Source organism: Danio rerio, chromosome 2 (genome assembly GCF_052040795.2).
Source record: "Danio rerio strain M-AB ecotype USA chromosome 2, GRCz13ab, whole genome shotgun sequence".
NCBI lineage: Eukaryota > Metazoa > Chordata > Actinopteri > Cypriniformes > Danionidae > Danio > Danio rerio.
In genome coordinates, this window is record NC_141022.1 from 19,883,889 (window position 1) to 19,903,708 (window position 19,820).

The 19,820-nt window shown below is 36.2% G+C and overlaps 1 protein-coding gene across 2 annotated transcripts in view; it reads right to left on the minus strand.

The window, feature by feature from the left end:
- Positions 1-19,820, minus strand: part of artnb (artemin b) — a 38,805-nt gene that overhangs the window by 3,417 nt on the left and 15,568 nt on the right. For both annotated transcript variants that reach the window (XM_087240643.1, XM_087240642.1), the window contains exons 2-3: positions 318-410; positions 5-191 (exon numbers count right to left, since the gene is read on the minus strand). In XM_087240643.1, coding sequence (XP_087096769.1) covers positions 5-191; positions 318-410 — 280 coding nt within the window. The remainder of the gene's footprint in view (positions 1-4; positions 192-317; positions 411-19,820) is intronic.

Sequence of the window (19,820 nt, forward strand, 5' to 3'; positions counted from 1 at the left end):
TCACCAAAGAGACCATGCCACGGGGAGTCACTGCCCTCCTCGAGCTCTTCTTCAACATCTGGAAAAGCCTCCAAGGGTGGATCATCAACTCCTGCAGCACCAAATCCCACCGCAGCTTCTGATTCTACCCGAAAACGCGACCTGCCCCCTGCCACTAGGGGCAGCAGAGACATCAGAACCCATACAAGCACCTGAGCAAACAAAGCAAAGGTGGATGGTAAACGAAAGGACGGTTTACAGAGTAATTAGAGCATCTCCTGGTTACTTGAGTCAGTAGATGTCCGAGCAAAGATATCGCCCCTTTACACAGTACACACCTGCCAGCGTCTCCTTTGACATGGCTCACTGGTGACGGATGGCATGGAAGGCATTGCTCCGATCCGACTACTCGGCCACCACCAAACTCCCACCTGCATTAGAGAACAAGGAATGGCTTTATTATACAGCGACCTATGGTTATGCATGTTCATACCAAGGTAGGTAATGTAAACTGGAGAGAGCAACATGCGGGTGACACATACACACGCATACAAACGTACAATCAAAGCTGTCCCATTCATCACGGTCACAATGCCTTTAGAAACCATGCTCATTGTTGTTATAGAATGAGACCGGTGTGATCTCTGAGCATGGCCGGTGCTGACTTGCCTGCGGACAAAGCTACAATGTTAAAAGAGCAGTTGTCCGTCAAATAAACAGCCTTGAAGCAAACGCTGTCAAAAGCATTCTTGACGTGGTTAGATTGCAACGAGCAGAAGGAGCTCCGTGCTGCAAGCCACAGAGAGATACAGAGAGGTTGATAAGAGCTCTGAGCGATGCAGATGTTTATTGACTCATTGCAGTGTGTGACTGTGTAACCTGTGCTAGGGGCTCTGATTTATATCAGGGTCAGGAACAGGGCAGAGTGTCTCAGTTAACACCGTTCAAACAGCAGGACTCCGTCAAACACAGCATCCCAAAAATGATTGATGAGGACAGGCCAATTATTTGCTAGGGGAAAAGGGATGTGCTCTGCTTATGTTTTGCCATAGTGTTATATTGTTCCTGTTTTACAGAGTTGACTGGATTCCTTTCTTGCGCTCAGCTCTGAGAGATCCGCTTCAGGAAGAACTGAACTGATGGCACACTTAAGCCCACTTTACGAGAATTAACTGGCAATAAAGCAGTTAGCCGCAAGAGGATGTGCTTTAATTTTAACATGGTTACAGGGTGTTGTTAGACACAACATGTTTCTGGTGGTGTGAAATGCCTGAAGGGTTCGTTTGAAAGCCAGTTTTTAAACTGCAAACTGTTTTGAGTAACTATTGTACAGTTTTTGCAAGATTTGTGTGTGTCACAAACAGTGTAGGAGTTAACAGACATAGTTTCAATTTACTAGAACTTCTATGCTAAGCTGCTTTGGCATCATCCACATTGTAAAAGCTCTATATACATAAAGATGAACTGAATTGAATAACGCATTACAAGTAACACGCGATGACAGTAACGAGTAAAGTAACGCATTACTTTAAAAAAAGTAATAATATTTGAGTTTTTTTTGAAAATGTGATGCAAGTTACTTTTTAGTTTAATTTGCTTTAAAAAATAAATTGGTGAGTTAAAATTATAGCAGTCACAATAAATCATGCAGTCAATGAGACAATGTGTTCATTGTTTTGAACAAATCAAAGAAAAAGAAAAGGAGATTGAAAAGGAGTCTCAATGAACAATTTTTTTACTTACAACAAATAGTACAAAAGTAGCAAACACATTGCTTTAAACTTTCAATAATCTGTATATACGACACATATACTGCAGCAGAAGTTTTCAGATAACATTATCCTAATATATATATATATATATATATATATATATATATATATATATATATATATATATATATATATATATATATATATATATATATTTCATTTCTAATAACTGATTGCAGTACATAATATTTGACTAGATATGTTTCAAGACACTTTTATACAGCTTAAATTGACATTTAAAGACTTAACTAGGTTAATTAGGCAGGTTAGGATAATTAGGCAGGGGGTGTATATATATACATGTTTTGAAAAAAAAAATGTTTTTTTAAATATAAATGGTGTAAAATAATCAGATGTTTAAATGTACCATTTAACAATGCAGAGAATTTGGTGAGCAAATCAAGTCAAAGGCAGATTCTGCTTGACCTGTGTATTCAGCATTGAACTCCACTGTGTTATAAATGTGATTGTTAGTTTTTGTTTCATTTTAAAAAGTTATACTGCATTAAATAATACAATTTAAAGTAACATTTTCACCAGTGGCAACTTTATCGTAGGGCGTCACTGTGGTGCAGTGGGTAGCACGATTGCCTCACAGCAAGAAGGTCAATGGTTCGAGCCTCGGCTGGGTCAGTTGGCATTTCTGTGTGGAGTTTGCATGTTCTCTCTGTGTTTGGGTGGGTTCCGGTTTCCCCCACAAGTTTAAAACATGTGGTATACAGTAAGTGAATTGGGTAACCTAAATTGTCCCTAGTGTGTGTGTGTGAAGGAGTGTGTATAGATGTTTCCCAGTGATGGGTTGTGTCAGGAAGGTTATCAGCTGCGTAAAACAAATTCTGGAAAAGTTGGCACTTCATTCCGCTGACCACTGTGAACTCCGATTAATAAAGGGACTAAGCTGAAAAGAAAGTGAATGAATGAACTTTAATGTGATGTAGTTTGGTATAAATATCTTTGGCCCACAGCTCTTTGTTTTTTTAGCCTTTCATTTGAAAATGTTTGGGTATGACATAGTCTAAAAACAAAATACACAACCAAATTGACTAACTGAACCAAAAGAATACCTACTTGATACTTACTAAAGAGAAGATTTATTCAACTGTGTATATTTTAAAAGATTAACCTCATGAGATCAGTAAATGATAGCAAAGATAATGTAAAAACGATTTAGACAAATAATAAAAATACAAAATCTTATCTTTTTCATTCTGTTAAAATTAATGGTGACTTTGACTCTCCCCGCTCTCACTTTCAGTTTATCTTATTTGGTGTTTAACGCAAGAAAGCAAGCTGTACTGGCTGGGAATGACATGAGGGTAGATGATGACAGATATTTCATTTGAGGTGAAACTAACCCATTAAGCCTGCTTTATGGAAGTACTTGTGAGACGTAATCTAATGTCAGATCACTCTATAGCTATTCTTTACATATTGGATCATTTAGTGATGACTCTCATGATGTTAAAGAAAGGTCAGTGTAAAGTTTTATGTGTCAGAATCTTCTGCTAAGCATTTCTCAAGCAGTAAGTTGCCACTTACAGCTCACCTTTGGACTTAAATACTCTTAAATGATATAAATCTTCAGTCAATAAAATAAAAAGTAGCATCTCATGTGCTCCTCAGGAACATTAAATACATCTAATGCTTTATCTTAAGATCTTCAGTCATCTTGGTTTATTGGCTGCTTAAGGGAAATGTAAAATTTATGTCTTCTAAATCCAGCCAAATAAATATGAACCCGATTTCAACAGCTTCAGGACATATTTATAGCATCTCCAGAGGCCGGCTTGAGCTGAGAAAGACCACATATGACCGGAGATGAATGTGGACATGCTGTCAAAAGGCTTTACGGCATGGATCCCCATTGAAATGTGCCTTCTACTCTCTGCATGTGTTGCATTAAAACCGAAGAGTTGTTTATGCGCGAGGATTTATTGTATTCTGACGATTTTCTAATTGTAACTGTATACATCTCCGAATCGTCTTAAATATGTGGCACTTCATCTAAACTGTCATAATTGCTTTGATCATAAGCGACATAAAAGCATACGCCCTGAGCTGCATATGTGATTGTTTGTTTATAAATGGTTTGCGTGCGTGTGTATGAGTGTTATGGCTGTGACTCTGTGAGCGCACACATCTGCGTTCCTGACCACAACAATCATTCTTACAGTCTGGCCGGCTTCCCTCCTTCACTCTTCAGCTTCTATCCAGCTGAATGTATAAACCGAATGCAGAAACGCCAGGCTGACCGTAACAAGCAAATCAATATCAGACACCTACGGAGAAACGAGACCAGCTCCGCCGCAAGAATTCGGAAATCTATCCATTGTGGACTACGCAAGTGCAATCTGGCTAATAGGTTGGACTGCGCTGGGGTCTGTGCGGCTCATTTCGCGCTGTCAGTTTCTAAACAAGCCCCTTGGCCTCTGGTTCCCTGTCGACCCCCCACCTCACTGCTTCCTGTAAGCTGAGCTGGCATGCTGGAGCGCAGGCCAGAGGTTATGATAAGAGCACTACCTGCCTCTCAAACACCCAGCGGGCCATTACCTTCAGATATGCTATGAAGGTGATCCACGACGCATCGGACTCACACCACATATGCAAATTGTTAGTTATTTGTAAGGCCGATATCACTACTCATGCTTGGATTATACTTTGCCATTGCTTATACTTTCAACCTCCAAATATTCATCTTAAATGATTAACCTCTCTCATAAAGTGCCTCTGGACAACAAAACCAGTCATAAGCGTCATTTTTTTTTAAATTGAGATTTATACCGCACCTAAAGTTAAAGATATAAGCTTTCAATCGATGTATGGTTTCACTGTAAGAAATTTTATGATCAATTAGTCCTGACAGCATATGTTGTTAGGTCATCGTAACTTACTAAACTAAGTTAATCATGTTCTAACTTAATTTTATAAGTTACACAAGCGGTTTTAAGTCAGTTTAAAAAAAGAAAAGTATAATAGAGGGCAGCACGGTGACGCAGTGGGTAGCTCAATCGCCTCACAGCAAGAAGGTCGCTGGTTTAAGCCCAGACTGGGTCAGTTGGCATTTCTGTGTGGAGTTTGCATGTTCCCCTCCTTGTTTGCATGGGTTTCCACCGGGTGTTCCGGTTTCCCTCATAAGTCCAAAGACATGTGCTATAGGCGAATTGGGTAAGCTAAATTTTCCTTAGTGTATGAGTGTGAATGAGTGTGTATGGATGCTTCCCAATGATGGATTGCAGCTGGAAGGGCATCTGCTGCGTAAAACATATGCTGGATAAGTTGGCAATCCGCTGTGGCGAACCTGGATTAATAAAGGGACTAAGCTGAAAATGAATGAAGTTCAACAGACTTATGGGGTTAATTTGATTCAGCTTGAAAATGTAAGGCAACCAGCATTTTTTACAATGTTGTTGTGATAGGACTACTCAAATATCTGGAATCTGAGGGTTCAAAAACATCTAAATACTAAGAAAATCACCTTTAAATTAGTTTAAATCAAGGTCTAGTAATGCACATTGCTAATTAATGATTGTGTTTTGATATAACAAGTTACAATGATTTATACCATAAAAGAAAAATGGACCATTTTAAATTATACATAGTATTTCTGGCCTTTGCCAAAAAATATACCTGTGCAACTTGACTAGTTTTGTGGTTCAGGATCATACAAGATGTTATGCAACAGATGCAAAGGATATTTTAAATCAGGCGTATCAAAACTGTTATAAGCACTTGAAGTGCTAAATTGGGTGAAAATCTGATGATTCAGGTTGGCTGCATCTGAAATTGCATTTTTCTATACCAGGGGTCGGGAAACTTTTTTCAGCAAAGACCCAATTCTGTTTTTTTAAAAAAAAAAATTATTTAAAGAGCCATTTGGATGTATATACAGTTGAAGTCAGATTTATTAGCCGCCCTGTTTATTTTTATATATTATATTACTTAATAGTAATAGTAATTTATATAACTATTTAACGAAGAGCAGATTTTTCCAGCACATTTCTAAACATAATAGTTTTAATAACTCATTTCTAATAACTGATTTATTTTATATTTGCCATGATGACGATGATAAACTAGGTTATTTGGTTAACTAGGCAGGTTAGGGTAATTAGGCAAGTTATTGTATAACAATGGTTTGTTCTGTATAGACTATTGGGGAAAATAGCTTAAAGGGGCTAAAAATATTGACTTTAAAATGGTGTAAAAAAATAAAAACTGCTTTTATTCTAGCTGAAATAAAACAAATAAGACTTTCCCCAGAAGAAAGAAATATTATCAGACATACTGTGAAAATTTTCTTGTTCTGTTAAACATCATCTGGCAAATATTTAAAAAAGAAAAGAAAAAAAAACACTGGGGGCTTTAATTCTGACTCAAACTGCCTCTTTAAAAATGCATTTGCCACTGTATTAGTATAAATTACTAAAAATTATTATAGTATTACTACTAATACTATATTATTATTAATATAATATTACTATAAATAATACAGGTTTTAACAAAACCTTAATTTATGTCCATGCACAACTCAAAAATAAACAAATATGAAGCATCAAGTGTTGAGCAAGTCCATGAATGAACAAATAACATTCATTCATTCATTTTCTTGTCAGCTTAGTCCCTTTATTAATCCAGGGTCGCCACAGCGGAATGAACCACCAACTCATCAAGCAAGTTTTTAGACAGCAGATGCCCTTCCAGCCTCAACCCATCTTTGAGAGAGATCCACATACACATTCACACACTCATACACAACAGACAATTTAGCCTACCCAATTCACCTGTACCGCATATCTTTGGACTGTGGGGGAAAACGAAGCACTCAGAGGAAACCCACACGAACGCAGGGAGAACATGCAAACTCCACACAGAAACGCCAACTGAGCCGAGGCTCGACCCAGCGACCTTCTTGCTGTGAGGTGACAGCACTACCTACTGCACCACTGCCCCGCCTTAAAGAAAGAACAATTTAGAGTATATTTATTTTCATCATCGCCACTTATGAATGTTGTTTGAATATAAGTTACCATAGAAACGTAGGTTGTTTGCCTTTTATTAGTGTCACAATTCAAGTTTATCCACATTGCAAAAACGCACATTGGTCAAAACGTCCTTTTATTGTTAACTGAGTTCTTATTCAATGTGCTGTATAAAATTACTATTTAAAAGGGGATTGTAATTGTATTTTCGATAGTAAACTGATTTTTGATGATGGTTATAGTTTTTTAAACAGTAAAATAATATTGAAGGAAGGCAGCTGGAGAGCCACATATTTTGGTCAAAGAGCCACATTTGGCTCAAGAGCCTTGGGTTCCCTACCACTGTTCTATACTATGCAAACAGAAAGACAGAAGTATGTCTGAATTTACAGTATTAACATACACTGTAAATGCTGCTGTTGTCATTACTAAAGATTACTTAAAATAACAAGTTTTTGGCATCAAAACTTAAACAGGTGTGTTTACCTTACTCATTAGACAGCAAAAAAATGATTCAAACGATTCACAATGTCAGTGATTGGTTGCGCTTAAAATTCTGCCTTGACAACCGCGCTGATTATGCAATATGACACAAGGTGGTCATTTTGCTTGTGATGCTGATTTTTGCTGAAGAAGCAGCAGGACAGAGGCACTACCTGAACCCATCTGAGTTAAATTAGTAAGTAGATATTTAAATGCTTGCTGTTTATACATTTTTCCTAATTGATATGCACACAGGGGCGGCACAGTGGCACAGCGAGTAGCACTGTCGCCTTACAAGAAGGTCACTGCTTCGAGCCTGGGCTGGGTCAATTGACATTTCTGTGTGGAGTTTACATGTTCTCCCTATGTTGATGTGGGTTTCCTCCAGGTGCTCTGTTTTCTCCCACAAGTCCAAAGACATGAGCTATAAGTGAATTTGGTAAGCTAAATTGTCCCTAGTGTATGTGTGTATGTCGTCATCCTCCAGGTTGGGGGTTAAGCGTCGGGCTAAAAAATTTGATGTTATGAAACACCGACATGATGCGGCTAAATATCAACTTTGATATAAACGGCCCCGGGAGTAAGTAAAGAATATAAAAGCTTAAATTTTTGGAAGTTTAGTCTAGTAGCTATTTTAATTCAATGAAGAGATCACATTTGATCAACTCAATTAATTGAGTTCTCGATTTCCCATTACTCATACGAACTGAGAGAATCACTTTCCTCAAATGATTTGGATAGTCTCAACTTATTAGGGTTTACAGTGCTACTCAGTCAGATTCATAAGCTTTCATGTAAGCACATCAATCCAGAAGACATTTTGCTATAGGATTGGAATAGGTGGTGTTGACCTGTACATCTAGGCAAAAAGTATGCAAATGTCTGAATCCGACTGTCTTCTCTATCAGATTCAACATACATTATTCACATACGCAGTGCCACAAAGCATGTGTTTACATATGTTTTACATATTACAGATGTGTCTATTGTTTGGTCTTTTGTCTTATGTACTGATGAAAGAGGAGACTGAATATTTTAATATTTGCATATATGATATTTTCATTCATTCATTTTCTCTTTGGCTTAGTCCCTTTATTAATCTGGGGTTGCCACAGAGGAATGAACCGCCAACTTATCCAGCATATGTTTTACGCAGCGGATGCCCCTCCAGCTGCGACCCATCACTGGGGAACACCCATGCACACTCAATCACACACACACACTACAGCCAATTTAGCTTATCCAATTCACCTACAGCACCTGTCTTTGGACTTGTGAGGGAAACCCACGCGAAAACGGGGAGAACATGCAAACTCCTCACAGAAATGCCAACTAACTGTGTATGTATATAAACTAACAATATATATATATATATATATATATATATATATATATATATATATATATATATATATATATATATATATATATACATACAGTTGAAGTCAGAATAATTTAATTTGCCCCCCTGAATTATTAGCCGAGCAGAGCAGATTTTTTCGACACAATTCAAAACATAACTTATCTCTAATAACTGATTTATTTTATCTTTGCCATGTTGACAGTCAATAATATTTGACAAAATATTTTTCAATATAATTTTGCCAACCTCATTAGTAAATTATATTGCTTGTTTTAAGGAAAAGCTCACTTCATTTTGCCATATTATTTCTTAAAACAAGACAAAACTTTTGCCTGTCAAGAAAATGTTAATTGACTTAAGAACTCTTAGATATTCAGACTAGAAACAAGACAAAAAATCTAAGAAAACATTTTTTTTTTAAATCTACAGAATCTAAGCAGCTAAATTACTCTGAGCTGTTTGACTTTGCGATTGTACAAATTAGTTCAGATGAGAATAAAAATTTATACAAATTAGCAGAAAATTCTGAAAAATGTAAATTATTAACATTTTCCAGTGACATCTTTGTGGAATTCTCTAGTTCTGAAAGCTGTTACTGTTTATTATGCATACGCTTATGTTTAGTAATACATGCAATTCACAGCAAATTCTAATTAATTTGTGAATCCAATTACAAAGTTTAGAGTTCACATAAACAACTTTGTGAATATATAATCAAACCAAATTTATTCAGATTGATGCAAATAATGGATTTTACCATACCTAGTGTGAAGTGAGGTTTGCATGAGTACTGTAGCAGACATGGGGTTCGTAACAAATTTTCATTCATTCATTCATTTTCATTTTCTTAGTCCCTTTATTAATCCGGGGTCGCCACAGCGGAATGAACTGTATACTTATCCAGCAAGTTTTTACGCAGCGGATGCCCTTCAAGCCGCAACCCATCTCTGGAAAGCATCCACACACACACACACACACACACACATACACTACGGACAATTTAACCTATCCAATTCACCTGTACCGCATTTCTTTGGACTGTGGGTGAAAACGGAGCACCCGGAGGAAACCCAAGCGAACGCAGGGAGAACATGCAAACTCCACAGAGAAATGCCAACTGAGCCGAGGCTCGAACCAGCGACCTTCTTGCTGTGAGGCGAAAGCACTACCTACTGCGCCACTGCTTCGCCTCGTAAAAAAATTAATTAAATGAATTGTTAATATAATTACAACATTCTAATGGTTCCATTAATTATTCGTTTAGTACTTCTAAGAAATTTATAGGGGAAAATGTAATGCCGTTGTCAAATAATGAGACATAATGAGACCTAACCATTACAGGTAAATCATTTCTAGCTGAATAACTTTTCAATTGATAAACACAATCTAAGTTTTGCTTTTAGCTACAAATATAATAACATTATCAAAGAAGCAAAACATAACATATGTCCATAGATTTTTCTAAAGTACTTAAATAAAATGTAATTTATATAAAAGGTAAAATTTGTCAAATTTATTCATTAAAATCAACAGTTTTATATTTTTCTGATGATAATTATCACAAATGTTTCAAAGAACATAAATCTAGAGAAATAAGACATTTTAGCTAGTGAGACAGACCACGCCTTGTGTTACTGTTAAGGATGTCACACACCCTCAATATCCAGTTTGATTAAATTGAGAAAACAGATAATATATGCTTTGATATGTTGTGTGTTTTATCTGCAACGAGCAGCATTAAAACATACCCTGTATTTAGTATGATAAAACAGTACTGCTTCTTTCGCATAATCATGACCAAAAGAACTAAAAGCAGTCAACAGTGGCATAATAAAAGCTCTGCTGTTTTTGTCTCTCATCAGCAATTACTTCCTCTGTCTTGTTTTACTTCGACAGCTTTCAGCTTTACTTCATACTACCATTAAAATTTTGAATACTTTAGCTTATCTATGATTACTAACATGATTTGTTCAGGATTCCTTTAGGATGTAATGAGGATGACAACTCCCATGATTCCACACTCAGTGACGGCATCATTAAACTACACATTTGTTTTGAATACATGTTATACTGTGCCTTTTAAAGCTACACTACTTTAGGCTTCACACTGAATTGGAAACTGTGTGTGGTTGATTGACACCTAAAAGTACACTCTTAAGAGTCATTAGGTCAGAATTTGTGCTACATTAAAGGGCCATGACACCCCCCACTTTCGGTTCAAGTCTACCTCAGAATTTTTTCAAAAACTGCATCCTAATGGGTGTGGAGCTCCATGATCAGAGGCAGGAGTGGGCGTGGCCAGCAGAGCAGAGGAGAAAGAGGGAAGCGAACAACTGTTGTCAGTTAGCTCACAAGTTGATGTTTTATAAACAAATTTCGGGAGGAGCACGATCAGTCTTTGACGAAGCTAATTCATCCCACACACAATCATTCTATTATCCAATCAGCTCAAGAGCAACCCCTATAAATAGTCAAACACGTCATACCTCCGTTTTCTTTTGACTTCAATGTCCCTCCATCACCTCAACTTCACACTATTAAACCAGATACCTATTTAAATCTGAGGGGGGAGCGTTCTGGAGCCGGGATAGACTTTGCGCTCGGACCCTATCTCTCTTTATCCTGATAGGCAGAATAAGAGGAGTTAGGGTGTCTTCCAGAGCGCATTTTCTATTCAGTCAAATATCTGTGAGTGTGGACTCGTAAAATGAGACACAAACCATGAGGAGAAGCATGCTTTTATAGTTTAGAAAGCTAAAATGCAAAGAAATAAACAGTAATTTAATGCCCTGCTACATTTGTTATTTGTAATTTCACAAACACACAACCACAGTTCATACAATTATAAAGATAATTGTGTTCATATCAACACTATAGATGAAGACTTTTCCCTCAATCCCGGGTCTAAATGCAGACTCAGTGCAGCAGGTCTCTTGCCGTGCTCAACCATTAGCCCTGCTTGTAATCTGGAGGATTTAGGTGAACACAGCAGAACGGCGATGTGTCTAAATGTAAACAAACACCACTGACAAAGGACAAAGTCCGGCATACTCCTACTGCTCTCCCGACAAAAATGCTTGCTGCACACAAACAGCTTTGCTGTATCGCCCCTGACAGCATCAAGGGGGAAAACATGCAACAAACCCTGTGGATCATGGAAACAAACACATACAAGCCTTTATGAACTGCTAAATACTGTGTGCCGTGGGTCCGTGGACACGGTATCACCCAGTCATCAACATGGGGTCTCACAGCTTGGCAATAGTCTGTGTCTTGCCTTCGGAAAGCACACGCAGTCATGAATAATTAAGAAGCCGGCTCTTCTTATTGGATAAAAAAACTTTGCTATGAATAATAATGAGAAACCGACGCGTCATCTTTGCACTTGCAGTTTTGAGCTATGTCACCGACTTTGATCCCGTCCCAAAAATCATTTTAAACCCGGAAGATGAAATTAGCTGACAAAAGCTCAAAATTATCCAGTTTTTCACACAATTAAAGCTGACAGGTGCTAACATTGTCTTAACTAATGCTCAACACACAAATCTGTTAAAATATAAAAAAAGTACTCCAGGGTTTCTTGAACCTTTAATTCTCTTAGTAGAATCATGACAGTGTTTAAAGTGACAGTCGACCCAAAACGGACAACTCTTTCATGATTTACTTAAACTTTACCTGTTCTAAACCTTTTCTTGTTGTAAACATTGAATAATTTGAATAAAAACATTTCAAGATGGCTGGAAAACTGTGACCATTGTCTTCCACAGTATTTGTTTTTTTTTCCTTATATGAAATTCAATGGTTACAGGTTTTAAGCCTTCTTCAAAATGTCTTCTTTTGTTTTCAACAGAAGAAAGAAACATCATAAGTGTGAAACCTTGAGGGTGAGCAAAGTAAGTATTCTTTCAGTTTTGGGTGAAATCTGGTCATGCTATTAGTGTTTCTAACGTTACACATCATTGTATATTGTATGATCTTCTGCAGTCGCCATCCTTGCACACAAGACCACACATTCACTGGCTTCAAATTATATTTAAATGTATTCATTTTCAGAATCCGTATTATTAACAACAATATTTTGTATTTTTTCCCTTAAACTATTAAAACATTCTGTTCAGACTTATTTTTTGTTCCTCATTTAAAAAAAAAAATCGATTGCTTTTATGCTTAAGAGTCAAATAGATTAAAATAATTTGCCTGCTAACATCCGTTCCATTGCATCATTTAAAATGTTTAAACAAACTTTGCTGTCATATTTTACTTGGGACTGTACTTGTTTTCCCTGAAGATGTTATTATTTATGTGGTGATTTGATTCACTGATCTGTATATATTTTTATACTATGTATATGCATGTATGTATACTACTTCCCCTTTTGTTAATGTTTTTTTTTTTCTATTTTTGTGTTTTTTGGATGTTGTGTAATTTTATTTTTTGTTTTTATCTTCTGGTGTTATTATGTGATGGTGATTAATTGTGGGACCCTCTTAAAAATGAGATGGTATCTCAATGGGTTTATCCTAATGAATAACTAACTACCTAACAAAGAGTCCAATGGAAATAAATAAAATAAATTACATGTTGTTGAATTCAAATAGAAATAATTGTTTAGACAAACTCCCGAAACAACCTCTTGCGTAAAACAACAACAACAACATTTCCACAAATATCAAAGCAGTCCAGATAATTAGCATCGCTTAAGCAGACAATCAGATTTACCTAAAGGCTGCAAATTTACATCAACGCAAATGAGACGCAAGAACCCTCTCGATTTGGTTTCAGATTTGGTTAGGGAAACCCACATCTTCCTGAGAGTACATAAACTTAGGCCAAAAGTCAAGAAAGTGCGGTTTAAGAGGAAACCCACAGTCGCAAACCCAAACCAAACGATATGCAGACATCTTCCTTCACAGTCTCTCTGATAGATGTGCACCTGGTTGTGTTTACAAAGTGCCCTGAGCAGTGTCTTTGTTGGCCAGTTGCTCTGTGTGTCCTGCATCACGCGGGCTGAAGGTGCCTGAGGGACAGAACTCCTCTTGAGGATCTCCAGAGCGCCGCTGACGGCCTCAGTGCTGGGACTCTCATTGATTAAAGACATGCTTCAAACACACTACAACCTGCCCTCGGGCACATACATGCCACCGGTGAAGAATATGGGAGAATCACAGTGGCGTCATTGTGACTATCATGGATGCAAACTAGCATATGCAAATAGAGTTTGTGCATGACTCAAGTGATGTGCAATGGAAAATCTATACTATGAAAAAATAAAAGAAAATGAATTGTTAGTTATGATGTTAAAGGCACTGCAGGAATTACAGGGCTTTTATATGACTGTTTTGATTTTATGACATCTACCTTCCACATCTTTTTATTGTTTCAATAAAAGTTCTTTATGCCTTGGTAATTATGATAAAATGTTATTAACTTCAAAATTCTCATATGGTTCACATACTTTAAAAAATAAAGGTAATTATTTTGCCTTTTGGTTTTCTTAAAGGAAAACTTTCCACCACAAAAATGATTGTGTGTAATCAAAAAAAAAAAAAGGAAATTTAAGGAAAATATTGAATTGCAATATTTTTTATTTGATTTTGCGATTTAATTTTGTAGTCAACATCAGCTTAATAAGCTGTATTGTAGCTTAAATGCAGTGAGTGTTTAAAAATTTTAAATATTCATAAATTAAACTAATTTCTCTAAAGCAAACAGTAAACACATACCTTACTGTGCTGTAAACAAGTTCAACTCAAATTAGGGAGATTGTTTAGCTTATTATACAAAAAAAAAAAAAAAAAAAAATATATATATATATATATATATATATATATATATATATATATATATATATATATATATATATATATATATATATATATAAATGTTGCATATATGCAAAATTGAAGTGCATACAGCTGAAGTCAGAATTATTAGCCCCCCCCTATTTATTTTTCCCTAAATTTCTGTTTAAGGGAAAGAAGATTTTTTTTAACACATTTCTAAACATAATAGTTTTAATAACTCATTTCTGATAACTGATCTATTTTATTTTTGCCATGATGACAGTAAATAATATTTGACTAGATATTCTTCAAGACACATCTAGCTTAAAGTGACATTTAAATGCTTAACTAGGTTTATAAGGTTAACTAGTCAGGTTAGGGTAATTTGGCAAGTTTTTGTATAACAGTGGCATGTTCTGTAGACTATTGAAAATAAAATATAGCTTAAAGAGGCTATGAATTTTGACCTAAAAATGGTATTTAAAAAATTAAATACTGCTTTTATTCTAGCTAAAATCAAACTAATGAAGAAAAAATATTATTCGACATACAGTGAAAATTTCCTTGCTCTGTTAAACATCATTGGAAAATATATTTTTTTAAAAATCAAAGAGAGCTAATAATTTCGACTAAAACTGTATGTGAATATACAGGTCATATGGGTCTCCTGTATTGCTTATTTATATCCACAAATAAGCCCTATATGTACATACAAGATATGCCTCCTATATAGCTTATATCTCACTTTGGCAACTGTCATACATGATGCCTAGCTTTATTTCTATTATCAAGGCAATAACTAAGAACTAACTAAAAAATGCAAAGAACTTGAAATTGATATCACTTGTAATTGGCATGTTATGGAATTTAACAATGGCAAATAAGTAAGTTATGATGTCTACAAATTTTCCTGAAACATGTACATGGTCAATTCTTTCTTTTATGAAGACAGTGGAAAAGAAGGAAATAAGTAACAAAATGGTTTATATATTTTTTTTATTTAGTTTTTTTTTCCTGTTCAGTTTTTGTCAATTTTTTTTAACTATATATTTTTTAAATTAAATTCTACATTTTGCTTTTATTTATGTTGTCTTTAGGCAGCAGTCACGCATTTGCCCTGGGCAGGGGAAATTAATCATTTATATTTCAAATCGCAGCCTCATTTTAATATTTCGATTCAATTTCGATCAATCGCAAAACTCTACCATGAATAACAATAAAGTAAATAAGTGTACAGCTTTTTAATACACTTCATCTGTTTGCATCTGTAGATTTCTCTTTTAAATAATAGATTTTCTCTTTTAAATCATCTCTTTTTACAGTAGGCATACATAATTTGTCATACAATAAAAACATTTTTTCCCCTGCATGTAGTAATTTCTCATTTGTCGAAAGATTAAAAAAAAAAAAAAAAAAAAAAAAAAACACCAAAACTCCAAAATGGTAAAAACCTGTAACTGTAACATCAACAAAATAGATCAAGAATTTTCAAGGCTTTATTCAACTTTCAAATTTCTCACTTTGCAATGCAAAATTCATGCATATTTATTAATACCTAATCTTAATAAAGTAACAGAATTTCCTAAAGAACTTCACTTATTGTACTCTGATTGATTAATCAATAAAGGTTTTTTATTGGTATTGATAAAAAACTTTAAAATTGAAGATCCATGGAACCTGTCTAATCCTTAACATGTTCTTGATAAAAAGTGCAAAACATTCTGTATGTTTTTTTTAGGGAAGCAAAATGTTTCATCTATTGCATTAAAGCTGCTTTTGGGACATTTAAAGTATTAGTTTGCTTAAAAATGAAAATTCTGCTATAAATTACTACTATGTCAAATACTCCTTATGTCAAATTAAGATATTTTAAAACAAATCAGAGAGCTCTCACACCCCCCATAGAGAGCACTAGTACAGTGACATTTAAAGTCCAGAAATTGAACCAAAAACAGTCAAAACATTCCACGTGACTTCAGTGGTTCAACTATAATCATACCAACACCGGCTCATTTTGAAAACTATATCGCAAATTATGTATGTTGATTTTAAAACGAATGCTATAGGGCGGTATGACGCTGTTCCTTTTTGTGCTTTCTAGCAGACCACTTACATTACTTCCGAATGGATCACTGTTACCAGTTTGTTCAATCAGCTCACATGTCGGTGGACTTGAGAGACAAAAAGGAGTTGACGACAAGATTCGAGTCCAGCGAAGAACAGTTCCAAATATCGGGTAAGACAAAAACAAAAGCCAAAAAACAAAATAAAAAACTGAGTAAGAATATGTTAAGATCTGAAAATGTGGTTAAAAAAAAGGTGAGGGCTTTTCTTTTTCTGGATTGCATTTTAAAACTGTTGGTTGGGTTTAGGGAAGTAAGTGGGCGGGTCAATCTGTGCTTTTGAAAACACTATTGGTTGGGTTTAGGGTTTACGGTAGATCAGTCCATCAGTCAGCCAGTCATATCAGTCGACCTTGGACTCCAGAAGAGAAGATCTCGAGAAGATCCAAGTGCATGACACTCATGAGAGAAATTTGAGATTCCAAAAAGCATACACAGCGGCCTCTGATGGATTAGCAAAAACAAATGCTGCAAAAAACCTTACCTCCTAGGAAGTATTTTGTAATCTTCAGAAATGTATATAGCGATTGATTTTCAATATGAACCTGGGTTCAATCGTACATAACTCCAAGAACACTTGTGTGCAGCAAAAGAAAAAACTAGTCAAAACATCTAGCGTTTATTATCGGCAATACAATGCTTAAAATTAGCAACGTTAACTCTAATGGCAAATGCACTAAACTGGCCGTAGGATACAAGTTCCCTGACTTGTCGTGGTAGACATGGGTTTTCATGGTGTACAAAAATGTCTTGAGGCCTCGTCTGACTATTAAACCATTGAATGTATGTTTTGACAAAACGTCTCAGGACTTTTGCTGTCTATAAAGAATGAATGAGCACCTGGATTTCATCCAAAATAACTTAATTTGTGTTCCAAAGATAAATGAGGGGGATTTATAATTAATAACATGATTTAATTTTGTGGGCAAACTAATCCATTAATAATGACCCGGGAAAATGGTGATTTTAGTTTTTTATACCCTATTCACCTGCATTGTCTTGCATTAAAAGTGAAACCTGACATATCATGTTTTCTTGTAAGTCCAGTCATCTAGACTGGACTCATGGAGTAGAAGCGAGACTGCATTATTTCACTGTCCCTTCTCCATCTCAGAAAGATCCATTAGAGGTTTTTGATGTGCCAGCTCTACCTGTCATTAATGATAAGACACAGCGCTGTGCGATAGGCCACACTAAATCAGCCAGCCAATAAAAGACACCTGGTGAAAGCAGAGATGCAAGGTACACTTCACCAGGCCGGCCTGCTTGATCATTGCCAGACATGCTTTTATGCAGGGGGGTGTGAACTTCAGCCGTGAGGTGCGTGTAATATATCTATCCATGTTCCCTCCGGCACAACTTCTGCTTCAATCCCGAATCCAGAATTGGCACATGCAAAGAGCAAGCGGCGTACATGCCCTTTCAAGTTCATAGGTCTTTCCTTCCAACAGTACTTATTACATACACCCCATGTACATAACACATTGGACTTGTTTCAACAGACTGCATTTTGGCTATTTGCAGATATCCCAGACACTGGTTTTATCACATTTTAATGTGCTCATGCTCCAGAACCTGATTTCAAGCGCAGCATGTCTGAGTGCGTGACATTCAAGCGTATAATTCAATAATCCTTCTCTGGCAAAAGGTAAGTTCTCATTACTGTCAGAGTCCAGCCACTGGAGAGGTGAAGAGAGAGCATACGCTGCCAAGAAAACCAGCATTACCTGTTTGAAACCCTTTACTCTTTAGTTCCAGGATCCAAGGGGAAAAAACATGCTGATTATTGGATTGTGAACACATGTGGTTTTCGGACCACCATTCATGTCTTTGAGTGAACATGATAGCAAAAACAACTTCCTTTAATTGCAAAGATCCATCATTCAGGTCTTTGCTGCTTTCAGTTTCTCTCTTGGAAGAAACGTCCAATTACACACACTTGATGTTTCCAGAAAGGCAAACTCTTCCTATTGTTGTGCAGCATTACACAGTTTTTAGACTGTGTGTACTATAATGGAAGTACAAACCTGAACAGCAAACCAAACATGAGTGCCTCAAAACATGAACAGCCACAAATCTGGTACTGTTATATTGATGTCACAGAATTATTATTTTTTGGTTCTCCAAAGAGTCCTTCAGTATTTTTTTTAAAGAACCATTTATTTCTTGCTGTGAAGTAGATTTAAATTATCCAAAGAAACATTTCCACTTTAAGGAACCAATTAAAAAACTTTATTATTTATGGAATCTTTCTATTGCATTATGTTCTTGTCTAGTCTCAAAATATTTAAAAGGGTAATATATTAGTTTACATTTTTTTTTGCCAGTGACTGAACAGCAAACACTTCCTAAATTATTCATGAATACCTAGACTGGGTTTTATGTAAATGCTTTGTAGGGTTTTACATTTTCTCAGCTTCTCTTTCATTCTACAACAGGGGTGTCCAGCTCAGGGGCACAATTTATTTCCAAGCCTGCTCAGGCCCCGTTTACACTAATGCGTTTTAGTTTAAAAACGCATAAGTTTTGCTACGGTTACGCCAACCATCCACACTACGCCGGAGTTCTCAAGCGCCGAAAACGGAGCGTTTCGAAAACGCCGGAGAGGCTGTTTTCATTCTGAAACGCTGCTGCTCCGTCTCAGTGTGGATGAGCAAAAACGGAGACATCTGAAAACGGAGGCGGGGCTGCAGACATTCGCCTCTCTGATTGGGGCTTTTCTCAATATTAAGTAGCCTAACAAACACAGTTCAGTCCTGCATCCTCTCCTTGTAAGTTCAGACTTCGCAAGTTTGATCAAGGCTGCAGTCGCCTCTTCTCAGTTTGATATGGAAAACAGACTATACCGAGGACACGGGTAAATCTTCAAAGGGAACAGTGTACTTTATAACTTCATTCACATCACCCTGGCTACGTTGCTTCACTTTCTCAACAATAAAATGTAAACATGATTTAAGGAACTGGCTATTTTCATTTTAATATTACCAACTCACAGACAGCAGAAATGTTGAGGCGTTGTGCTGCATTTATGAGCGTCATCTTCACTGTGTGGATATTTATAACAAAACGGAGCCTATAACAACAGCCTCCGTTCAATTTCAGTGAAAATACGAAACACACCCTCTCTTTTGCTGAATATCAGTTTTAATAATCGATAATGGCCATTATAAAAGTATAACATACAATAAGTTTATACATTATAGGAAATAAAGGCAAGCGATCAGTCAATATGCAGAATGTACGTGCTTACATTAATCATTAACTTATCTTGCGCTCAGCCAAAACACGTTACCTGAGAACAAGTAATAGATTTCAATGACCAAAGTCAGGGAATATGT